This window comes from Vanrija pseudolonga, chromosome 1 (genome assembly GCF_020906515.1).
Source record: "Vanrija pseudolonga chromosome 1, complete sequence".
NCBI classification, from domain to species: domain Eukaryota; kingdom Fungi; phylum Basidiomycota; class Tremellomycetes; order Trichosporonales; family Trichosporonaceae; genus Vanrija; species Vanrija pseudolonga.
Genome location: NC_085849.1, coordinates 4,209,206 through 4,220,405, shown reverse-complemented (window position 1 = coordinate 4,220,405; position 11,200 = coordinate 4,209,206). Strand labels below are relative to the sequence as shown.

The window sequence follows — 11,200 nt, the reverse complement described above, 5'->3', positions numbered from 1 at the left end:
AGTGCTGTTGAAGATGAACACGCGACACGGCAACGACATCGACCCGAGTATTGCAGGGCAGATCGGAGTGATGAAACGGCTTACGTAAATTCATTAGTTTGTAATCAATCCTAATCAATTAGAACATAGTTCAAATAAACTTTTGCATCCGCTAATTCGTCAATGGCTTCACAAACCCAGCATCATCATCAGTTGTCGTGAATCGGCAAGAGTCCACCACCACAAGGCTCCTCTCCTCTCTGTCTCTCTTATTCTTCTCCTTCGCCACCATCCATCCTTCTTCTCAACTCTTCCCTCACGCCAGTGAGGAACACCCCTCTCCCAACAATGTCGGAGGGCCAACCAGCCGCCGGCGCAACAATCGCCGCAGAGCCAGCAGCTGCGCCGGCTTCTAGCGAGCTCGCGTCTGTCTCTGTTCCTGCCGACTTGGTCGCCGATGTCGAGCGCGAGCAAGCCCTGGCCGACCTGCATTCATCACTCAAGTCCAGGTCGGATGACGTTGACAAGTTGAATGCGGACAAGCAACAGCTCATCACTGAGCGCGATGGTGCCGGTAAGTGGGCGGTGCTGGGCGATCGTCACCATTGAACGACAAGCTCACCGTCCGCAGTGTCCACAGCCAACCAGCTTCGCGCGCAGCTATCCTCGCTCCAGTCAACACATCTACAGTCGACGTCGGAGCTGGGTGTTGTGCAGAGCAGGATTGAGGTGAGATTGGCCGCACTCCTTCTGGTGGGGCGTGCGCTGACGACAAAGGCCGCGGAGCGAGAGAAGCGCGAGCTACTCGAGGAGATTCAGCGACTGCAGGAGCGCTCTCACAGGGCAACTCGTGAGATCATCCCACGAACGCTGATAATGGAAGCTGATCTTGTTCCCAGAGGACTTGTATACTCTTCGTTCCCAGAAATCAGAGGCATCGCAGAAGATTGCCCACCTCGATGTTGAAGTGTCGGAGCTCAAGATGGCCGCGGACTCTGCCAAGGTTGGCTTTGCGACCTGCGACTATGAGGCTGACCACTACAGTTCAACGAAGAGCGAAGTGTGCAGGCATTGAAGAACGCTCGCAGTGAAATTCTCACCACCTCGAAAGCTGCGACCGACGCCGAGGCGCGGTTCTCCAAGTACCGCGCGCAGACAGTCAGTGGAACCACGGCCCGAACATCGAGCGGCAACTGACACTTAGCAGCAATCTGAGCTCTCTCAGCTCCAGCACGAGAACGAGACAGTCCAGTCACGCATCACTTCTATCCAGACAGCATACCAGTCGCTGCAGCGAACCTACGAAGACCAGGCTCGCCGGCTCGCCGAAGCACACGCCAACATCGCGACGCTGACCTCCGCTTCGGCCTCTCAGAAGACCTCCTACCGACTGGAGTTTGACCGCTTGCATGAAGAAATACGGCTGGCACAGAGGCACGGCGACGAGGCCAGAACGGAGGTGGCCGACCGCGAGGCCGAGCTTGAGCGGTTGTCAGAAAGCCTGGCCGAGAAGGAGGGACTATGGGAGGACCGTTGGAAGCGAGAGGAGCGCGCCCGCAAGGAGGCGGAGAAGCGCGTCGACGACCTCAAGGTTGTTGTCGAGCGACTGGCCATGGCGCAGGGTGAGGGATCAGGATCCGACATCAGCCCAGCTGCGACCCTCGCCACCAAGCTTCGCGAGGAGGGCAAGTCGTACACCCAGTTCTACACCGACTACACTATTCAGGAGGGCAAGCTGCGCGCTTCACAGGACGAGGTTGCGCGGTTGACCAGCCTTCTCGAGCAGATCAGCCAGGACATTGCTGAGAAGGTGGGTTTGGAGCCGGTTCTGTTAGCGCCCGCTGATGTTAATCCCAGAAACCTCTCTTTGAACAACAAGCACAGGAGCACGGCGCAGCCATTGAACGGGCCAATGCTCTTGCCACCGAGCTGGCGAGTGCGATTTCCGCTCGCGACAACTTCGAGTCCCGGGCCAAGGCTCTCGACGCCGCTTCTACGCATCACGCCGAGGAGGTTCAATCTCTGGAGACAACGGCAAAGGATCTCTCTCGCCAGGTTCAGGGCCTGCTTCGTGAGATCTCCATCCGCGATGACCCTAGTCTGGCAAATGTGGCGTTCAACGAGAAGGCAAAGGTCATCGAAGGCGACATTGTGACCGACCGCCTGCTCGAGTTCACTTCGCTGCCCACCCTGCAGCAGCAGAACCAGCGGCTTCTCAAGCTTACTCGTGCTCTTGCCGCAAAGCTCGACGCCCGCGAGATCAACCGCGCGACCAACCACGCCAGCGACGTCGACACTGGCGCCGCTCTCGACCAGGCCACGGAGACCATCACCCGTTTGCATACCCAGGTCCTTGAGTCGCAGAAGAAGATCAACGAGATCTCAAGAGAGCGCGACCTGTTCTCGAAACTGCTTGCGCGTGGCGAGGGTCTCCGCTGGTCGGCAAACGGCACGTCGTCAAACGGACCACTGGAGACGAGCGACAGCTCCAACGAGCAAGCGCTCGCAACCCTCCAAGCTCAGCTCAGCAGCGTCCGCGACAAGGCTGACGCCGATGTTGCTGAGGCCAAGGAACTTGCTCGTCAGAAGAGCGAGGCCGCTGGCGTTGCCGAGGTCGAAAGGGTCAAGGCCGAGGCAAGGGCGACAATGATCGAGAAGCAGCACCAGATTCTCAACGAGACCCACCAGCTTCAGAAGCAAGAGTACGCCAGCTTGGAGACCCAGTACCGCCAGGTGCAGTCCCAGATTTCTCAAGCTGAAAGTGAACGCCGTGCCGCTCTTGAGGAGGTTGCCAACCACCAGTCGACCGAGGCACGTCTTCGTGACGAGGCTGCCAACCTTCGTGCCGAGCGTGAGCAGTGGGAGAGCGTCCAGTCTCGTATGCAGACCGACTTCTCGACAGTCCAGCAGGAGCGTGTTCGCTTGCAGCACCTTATCGACAACCTCAACAGCGTCAGCACCGAAAATGAGCGTACCAGGACGGAGGAGCGCACCAGGCTGGAGAGGAGGATCGACGAACTGCAGCGCGAAGCGTGAGTTGGAGTCGCCAAATCCTGCTGACACCGTAGCACACAGCTCAGAAACCAGGCGGATGAGGCTCGCGAGGCTGTCCGCGCCGCAGAGGTGTGTTGCCAATCCCCAACGTCCCCGCTGACATTACTAGCGCCGCCTTGAGGAGACGGATCAGCGCATTCAGGCCGAAACCGCAACCATTACGGCTGCCAAGGAGGCCGCTGAGAAGATTGTTGCCGAGAAGGACCAGGAGATTACGGGTCTCAAGGAGCAGGCCGACAAGAACCTCAAGATTGGCCTCAACTGGCAGCGTCGTGCCAAGGAGCTGCAGGAGCGGAATGCCACGGTTGACGCCAAGGAGGCCGAGATCACCAAACTCAAGGCCGAGCTCACGGAAGCGCAAGCGAAGGTTGCCGAGCTGGAGAAGAAGGTCTCTGATGCCGAGCAAGCCAGCTCTCAGAAGGACACCACTGTGCAGGGCCTGCAGGCCGAGTTGGCCAAGGCCAAGGAGGCACCAGCTTCGGCTGCTCCTGCTGCCGACCCCGCCGAGCTTACTGCCCTGCAGGCTGAGCGCGACGCCCTTCAGCAGAAGCTCACCCAGGCCGAGAGTGAGCTGGCGGCTGCCAAGGCTGCAGTCTCAGAAGCTGCTCCTGCTACCCCTGCTACCCCAGCCGATACCGCCACTCCCGCCGCTGTCCCTGAGGGCGAGACGCCCTCAGTCGACACGGCTGCTTTGCAAACTCAACTCGACGAGGCTACAAAGAAGCTGGCGGACCAGGAGACGAGGTACCAGAACGACGTCATCAAGGTCAACCGTGCCAACCAGGGTCTCAGCAACCGCGTCAAGGCTTTCACTGCCGAGAAGGCGGCTCTCGACGCCAAGATTACCGAGCTCGAGAAGGAGGTCGCAGAGCTCAAGGTCAAGCTGGCGACTGCCGAGGCCTCCGCGGGAACTGCTACTACCGACCAGTCGGCAATCGAGGAGGCTGTCAAGACTGCCGTCGCTGCTCGCGAAGCCGAGCTGAACGCAGCACACGCCGCCGTACTGGCCAATGCTGGCAGCAAGCCCGACGACTCGGCCATCCAGGCGGCGGTCTCCGCCAAGGAGACGGAGCTCAAGGCTGCGTTTGACAAGGAGCTTGCTGAGGCTAAGGCTCAAGCACCTGCCGGCAACGAAGAGTTGGTCGCGAAGAATGCCGAGCAAGAAAAAGAGATCAAGACTCTTCAGCGTCAAATTCGGACAGGCGAGATTACCCGCAAGACGCTCGAGCGCCAGAAGACCGACCTCGAGACCAAGGTGCGCAATCTTGAGGCTGCTGCTGCTGGTTCTCCTGCCCCCAGCTTGTCAGCGGCTGCCGCGCCTTTCAAGCCCGCGGCGGCCGCCTCTCCGGCTGCGGAGGCTTCCACACCACCAGCATCATTGCCGGCCAAGCCGTCACCGACTGCGCCGGCACCAGCAGCTGCAGAGGCCTCGACATCTGCAGCGACTGCTGATGCCTCTGTGCGCGGCGGTGCGGCAGGACGTGGCCGCGGCCGCGGCGCAGCGGCGGCTGTACGCGGAAGGGGCGCCGCACCGGCCCGACCAAACAGCGTTCTGAATGGTAAGTCGTCCCACCCCTCTCCATCCTTGGGCCGACACTGACGCGTTGTCCAGCCGTCAACGCCACGCTGGCGTCCGCCACCGACACGAGCGGTGGCACCAAGCGTGCTGCCCCTGACGACGATGGCGCTGCTGGCGCAACGACTACGTCTCCTGACATCCTCGCCCGCCTCCAGAACGCGCAACCTGGGGCTGCCGCCGAGGCCGCTGCCCCGGCTGAGGGAGCTACACGAGGGCGTGCTGCCAAGAGGGCCCGTGGTGGCGCGGCGCGTGGACGGGGCACTGGACGACGACCGAGCGGAGCAGGTGGTGCTGGAGGCGACGCATGAGGCGTCGTGGCTGCCTGCTGTGGGGAGGGGGCCGCCATTTGATTTGGCGCCGATTCATCTACATACACTTCATGAACGAGTGAGAGAGCGACGGCGAGGTGGAGAGAGTAGAAGTCATGCAGCGCAATGTAACATTTGAGTGTCCAGTCAGTCTTTTGCTTGTTGCACCTGTTGCACCTTGGGTATTCACTACATGCACTGGCGCTATCGCCAAACGAACACGGGATTGCACAGCTGTCCGGGGTTGGAGGATCTGGTCTACCAGGTGTTCGAGACCAACGGGGTCTGGCGAGGGCGCGGTGGGGATAAGGACTACTGGCTATCACTATCACTTTAACACTTGGTGTCCGGGGGAATCAATGGGGAATAGAGCGAAGACGATATAAAGCGGACGGCGGCGAAACGGGAGCGCGCAAGTTAAACTAGGAGGTAAGGGAGTCGAAGTGAAGTAAAAAGGGTGGCCATTGCCGAAGAAAGATCACTTATGCGCGTGCCGCCGGGGGGTTCGGGAGGTGGCGCGGAAGGAGGGAGGATGCGGGTTACGCGACGTGACCCAAGGACGGCCGGGATCGATTGGCGGGTTGCTTGACCAAGGCCCTACCAAGGTGCCGTCGAGGGGTCACGCGGATGGCGACGCAAAGAGGATGAGTGGAGAGGAGAGGGGCGAGGGTGGCGATCTTACATGCCCATGCGCATGCCGCCGTCGCCACCGGGCATCATCCGCCGGTCCTGTTGCCCATGCTGTTGCTGCTGAGGTTGAGGAACAGACTGGTACATGCCAGGGTGGACCACAAAGCCTTGATGCCCTGGCGGAGCGTGGGGGTAGTATCCCTGCACGGCCGCATAGTCGCCGCCGGCTGGTGTAGGTGGGTATGCGTAAGTCGGAGAAGGAACACCATGGCCTGGGTGCGCGTGGTGCTGGTATTCTTGGGGCATGTGGTAGCCAGCGCTGAGGGGCGACTGCAGTGGGTTGGGCGGGGGCTGTGGTGGCGGGGCGTGCTGGTGCGGTAACAGATGGGTCGAGGGCGAGTGCTGGCGGTGCATGTCGGGGATCGGAGGGACCGGTGGGATCAGTTCGGGTGCCGATGGGACGTCTGGGATCGAGTGCTGAGAAGCTGTCCGCTTCTTGGATGGCAAGCGCTTCTTGGGCCGTGAAGACACGGGGGTACCGTTGCCAAGCTGCGCCACGGCCTCCTGCTGCGCCGTCGCGTGCGCTGCCGCCTCGTCCGGTGTAGCACCAGCGACCTGGGCTGCTGTTGCCAGCATGGCCTTTGATGCTTCCGCCGTCAACTTGTGGGGCCTGATCGACAGACCACCGTTCTTGCCCTTGGTGGGAGCAATCGGGCCTCCAGAGGGCTGTCCATCAGGGCCTAAGCCGTCCGGAGCGTTGAGGCAGGCCTGAGAACAAGTGTCAGACAGAGTGATTGATCAAACGTTTGATTGATGGAGGCGCAGAGGCCCGAGCGTAATGACACTAACCTGGATAAGGTTCTTGCCCTCGGCCTTGGTGACGAGCGGCTGCAGCTTGGTCGTCGTAAAGGTGTAGACCAGCCCAGTCTCCGAGACCACTAAAAGCAGCACCTGGGTACCAGTGAGGATCGACAGCTCGTACGCCTGTGGGAACGACTCGTCAGTGTCTGCTCTGAACACACGGTGCCTCGTGGCTCGCTCACCTTCTTCATGATTCCAGCCTTGCGCTTGCTGAAGGTGATGTGCCGACGAGACTTGTCGGTAATGTACTCGATCCTGATCTTGCGGCGACCCGACTCGCCACTCTCCTTGTCGACATACGTAAAGCCTCCTGGGACGTCTTGTGTCTCTCGCCGCCTTTTTGGTGGCACGGGAGATTCTGTCGAGCGTCAGTTTGTGTATCGGTGTCTGGCGACGGGTACTCACCGTCCTCGTCATCACTTCCGCCCTCGAGTCCAGTCTCGCTGTGGAACATGTCGTCGACACTCCTTGGGTGATGAGACCGTCCGAGTGCCGCCTGCGCCTGGTTTAACTGCATCTGCGTGGCATCGAGCTGCATTTGCGTTGACGTTGGTGTTAACATTGCGCTCGACTTTGATAACTCCGAGTCGACCACTGTAGTGTGTGAGCGAGCGTCAAAGGCATCCTCCGACAACAACGTACCCTTCTCGTCATCCGCGTGACCAAAGTTCATGTCGACGCCCATGCCGGCGCCAAAGTCGGCGACCATGTCCGAGGTGTCGAGCGAGTCAAAGTGTTCGGTTGTATCGTTGTAGTCCCCGAGACCGTCCATGTTGATGGAGACGGTGCGGGACATCATGGGGTTGTTACGCAAGGGCGAGTCCGGAGCGATAGACCCGCTGAGCGAACTCTGCGTAAAGCGTGGTGCGTAGGGGGAAAGAGTGAGAGCCATTCACTCAATCTCAATGATGGGTTGACGGTGAGTGAATTGGGCTCTGCGGCGGCCACGAGGGTCTGCGCAGAGTGGGAGAAGATGGAGCGGAGAGGGGGAGGGGAAGGGGAGCGAGAGAGGCGAGGTCGAGACGAGGGGGAGCCTAGGTCGACCAGTGTCAAAGGGCGTACGCTCGAGAAGGTGGATTATCGCACTCTTGCGTTGCTGCTCGTGCTGGCGCAGTCCTCTTGCCCAAGGTAGCTAAGAAGTGTAAGCAACGGCTCCAAAGCATAGGATCTTCGGCGTGTGTACGGCATGCACGTAGGGGCTCATCCTCCGTTTACCCGTGCCGCGGCCCTTTGGCCGTGGACTGGCCGCAGCCGCAACGCGCCCCGCGACATACGCGTGCTGGGCTCCAACCACGCCCCGTCACAGAAGAATCTGTTGCAAGTATCACAACGATTCTCGGGTCGGCGCGGCGGCGGTTGGACAGCAAAGCGGGGGCGGCGGCGACGGCGACTGAAGGGCGCAGCAAAGGACGGGCGGAGCGGGGGAGAGGCATCCGGCCGGGGCAGAGCCAGCGAACGACGTGGGTGAAAGGGGGGGCTCGACAATAATGCAATACTCACCTAGCTGTAAACTGATGGGACAATGTCGCTTGTTTGCACAGGCCGGCGTGATGCTCGTTTCTTTGGTCCGCCCAGCGATGGTGGTGGTGCAGAGGGGAAAACAAGGGCCGGTCAATGTTGGTTGAAACACACAACAATCGGCGAGGTTTGGTCACGAGTCTCGGTCCTTTGTTTGGGGGGGCCGGCGGGGGGAAAAGTAATAGTATTACCAGGAGTGGCCACTGTAACCAGTAGGTCTTGCTGCTTATCGTGTATCCGCGGCAAAAAGGCACACCGATGCAAGAAGGTCAAGTGGGGGTCGTCCCGTACCGACCAGATCGGATAAGAATGACAAGCGTCGAGGGGGAGGTGAAGGGGTGTGTGCAAAGGGATGGGCGGGGGGGGGGGGGGGGGGGGGAGGGGTCGGCGACACGGTGCGGTGGTGGTTCGGGAATGAGGGCGTTGTTGTTGTTGTTGTTTTTTGGGTGCGATGCGTGCGATGATCGTGAGAGGGGGCGAGGAAGAGGGGGAGGGGGAGAGTCGATGAGTAAGAGGATGATGATCGGCGTCAAGTGTGTGTATGTCGTCGGCAAAGTCGTGTGGTGGTGGTGGTGGTGGATGGGGGGAGGGGGGCAGTTTGTTGGTGTCGGCGGCGGCGATGGCGCAAACAACACAGAGGTAGGGCCCAGGGGGGGGGGATCTCAGTCAGCGCCGATGTTCATGGCCGCGGGAACACTGAAGAAGAGTCGAAGATCCGATGGCAATGAAAGCGCAATGACCGGATGCGGAGAGGAAGGAGATCAAAGAGGAGAGACGAGGGGGGGCAAAGGCAGAGCAAAGGACAACCACGACGACTGCCCGCGCAAACCTCAATGTTGACACAACCTGTCTATCATTTGCGCCGGAACCAGCCGCCAGCCAGCCAGCCAGACACTGCTCACCCAGCCAGCCCACCCCCACCCTACATGGACAAACATTCTTGGGATGCCATGTTCTCGTGACGAGCCAGGCTCATATCTCTCATCAAGCATGACCTCGAGGCCATCACGGCCATCACGGATGCATGAATCCGCCATCCGTAGACGTGGATGCATTAGTCCGCGAGCAGCAAGAGCCGAGCTAGCAGCAGCACCAGCCAGGCAAGTTCAAGGGCACGCAACACGGCATGGCGGCATGGGTCGCGTCGTCGTCGTCGCCGCTGCTGCCCTCATCCTCCTCGCCGCTGCTGCTGCATGCCCTTGACGTCTCTCCCTGGCCGGCCTCGCTCCGGCTGGCGTTGCTTCAAAACGGGGTCATGTTTCCTCTTGTGGATTGTGGACGCATTCCCCTTTAGGCAAGGGTGCGTATTCCACTGCCAGTCGCGAGCTCAGATTGGTGTTTCTTACCAACTCAAACAAGCAACGAACAGGCAACAGGTGCAAGGGACGGGTAACACGAACAGGACACGAACAGCAGCAGCAGCTCCAGCTCCAGAACGCGACACCCAAGGCAGGACGCAAAGGCAAAGCACCAAGACTCACCTGGCAAAAACAAAAGATGTCACAGTGGGGCCGATTAACCACAACAATGAACAAATCGCACACAGAGACACACACACACAATCAAACGAGTGGATGGGCTTTGGTGAGGCCGAATGGTGTAAATAAAACGAGGGCGGGCGAGTTATAGGGAGAGTGGGAGGGAGAGGGGAAAGTGTCCGTGCGAGTCAGAGGAGGTGGAGAGTAACGAGAGTCGATATTGTGAAGGAGAGTATACGAGGACGGCCGGTAGGTAGGTAAGGTGGTGGTTGTGGTGGGTGGGGTAGGGTGGCCGCTGCATCACCTGGTGTAGTCGCAGGTACTGACTGCTTGTGCAGCTTGTTGGCTGGCTGGCTGGCTTGCTTGCTTGCTGCTCTGATGCTGCTGCTACCACTGCTGCTGCTGTCAAGCCGCCTCCGGGACCTTGGGTTGTGGGCTGGGCTGGGCCGGCTGGGCTTTGATGCATGGCTTGCTCGTGGTGCTGCCGCCTTGCCGGGCTGCCTGCCGGGCTGCTACAACAGATGCTGGCTCTGGGCTCCCTCCTCGCCCGCTAAGCTTAGCTGAAGCGACGGCGGCGGCGGTAGCGGCGGCGGCGGGGTTGGAGGGGCGTGTTTGGCACCGCCGTGGTTCAGATGTCGTATGGTATGGGTGCAGTAGTATGTGTTCGTACCCAGCTTTGGTTCCTGGAAAGCCCAGCCGGCACGAGGCAGGAGGGGAAGGCTCGAAAGGGTGGGCCAGGGTGCAGCAGGAGAGGAATTGAAAGGGAGGACAGCAGCCACAGGCATGAGAGCAGAAGTGGCGACCCAGGGCCAAGTGGACCAACAGGAAAGCCTAGATCCCCCGGCTGCCAGTCTCCTTAATGCTCTTTTCCTTACCGCTGCAGAAGCATTTGACTGCGGAGGACCCGAGGACGGAAAACGGCCGGGCACAGGGACAGAGGATGTGGGTCGACCCTGTCCCACCGTCCGTCTGCCAGCCGTGGAGCAATGGAGGCAACAACAACAACCGTCAACAAGGCACCAGGCAGGAGTGCAGGGAGTGGGTTCGGTCGATGGAACCAAGATTGCAGGGTACAAGGGGTTGCAGGGTAAGCTAAGAGGGAGGGCTCGGTGTGCTCGGTAGGATGTCGGCGGGCGGGGGGGGGCGGCAGGGCAGAGGGAGGCCCGGCTGCCTGGCGCCGTTGCCCAGCGCGCGCGCGCGGCGGCGCCGTGCCGGGAGATCGAGCAGACTTATGACATGGGACACGCGACAAGCATCTCTATCGACCTGGCGAATTGCCTCAAGGGGCAACACCCTGCGCCTTCAGAATGCATGGTAGCGCTGACACGTCATTGTGGCCGCGCTCTTGGGCGAGCTTGGTACATGCTACGGCAGGACGTTACGTAGCAGATCGGTCGCAACAGCGCTGGCGGGAGTGCCTGGACATTACCCGACGGCGCAACCCACAGGCGGGGGCCATGGACAACAACATAAACAAAGCGTCGATGGACGGGCGAGGTGGTGTGCAGGCCATCAACAGCAAAGTTGCGAGCGAGCACGCGCACTGCGTTTCCGCTGCGTATCCCTGCGCGTTTAATGAAGACAGCGACAAGCAAGCACGGCGATCCACCCCGCCCACTTGGACGGCAAGTCCCCGCTCGCGTCAGGCGGGACGCGGACACACGCTCCGCAACCTTGGCCACAGGCGAGCAAGGTGATATGCCACAACCGGGGCGCCGATCAGCGCGGACATGCGAAGCAAGCTTGAGTGGAGCCACACACCCAATGGTAGCGATCAGATGGCAAGGCCAACT

At 60.6% G+C, this 11,200-nt stretch overlaps 2 protein-coding genes across 2 annotated transcripts; one reads left to right on the top strand and one right to left on the bottom strand.

The window, feature by feature from the left end:
* The first annotated feature begins 257 nt into the window (after positions 1-257).
* On the top strand, positions 258-5,059 carry Mtor (Nucleoprotein TPR). Its single transcript, XM_062768073.1, has 10 exons — positions 258-553; positions 611-708; positions 757-829; positions 879-982; positions 1,024-1,137; positions 1,187-1,789; positions 1,837-3,011; positions 3,048-3,102; positions 3,143-4,592; positions 4,646-5,059. Exons 1-10 carry the CDS (start codon positions 328-330, stop codon positions 4,918-4,920), a joined length of 4,173 nt encoding a protein of 1,390 aa, XP_062624057.1. The 5' UTR covers positions 258-327; the 3' UTR covers positions 4,921-5,059.
* On the bottom strand, positions 5,049-9,670 carry MCM1 (Transcription factor of morphogenesis MCM1). The gene is made up of 7 exons (XM_062768072.1): positions 9,411-9,670; positions 7,912-8,151; positions 7,054-7,543; positions 6,817-7,005; positions 6,594-6,769; positions 6,400-6,546; positions 5,049-6,318 (listed from the first exon to the last, which is right to left on the bottom strand). The coding sequence occupies exons 3-7, from the start codon at positions 7,301-7,303 to the stop codon at positions 5,599-5,601; spliced, it is 1,482 nt and encodes a 493-aa protein (XP_062624056.1). The 5' UTR covers positions 7,304-7,543; positions 7,912-8,151; positions 9,411-9,670; the 3' UTR covers positions 5,049-5,598.
* Positions 9,671-11,200: the final 1,530 nt, after the last annotated feature.

Coding starts and splice junctions, on each gene's coding strand:
- MCM1 (XM_062768072.1), bottom strand. CDS start 7,303: ATGGCTCTCACTCTTTCCCCCTACGCACCACGCTTTACGCAGAGTTCG. Junction 6,770..6,816: donor CGGAAGTGATGACGAGGACG/GTGAGTACCCGT, acceptor GACGCTCGACAG/AATCTCCCGTGCCACCAAAA. Junction 6,319..6,399: donor AGGGCAAGAACCTTATCCAG/GTTAGTGTCATT, acceptor ACTTGTTCTCAG/GCCTGCCTCAACGCTCCGGA.
- Mtor (XM_062768073.1), top strand. CDS start 328: ATGTCGGAGGGCCAACCAGCCGCCGGCGCAACAATCGCCGCAGAGCCA. Junction 554..610: donor CACTGAGCGCGATGGTGCCG/GTAAGTGGGCGG, acceptor CACCGTCCGCAG/TGTCCACAGCCAACCAGCTT. Junction 830..878: donor GCGCTCTCACAGGGCAACTC/GTGAGATCATCC, acceptor TCTTGTTCCCAG/AGGACTTGTATACTCTTCGT.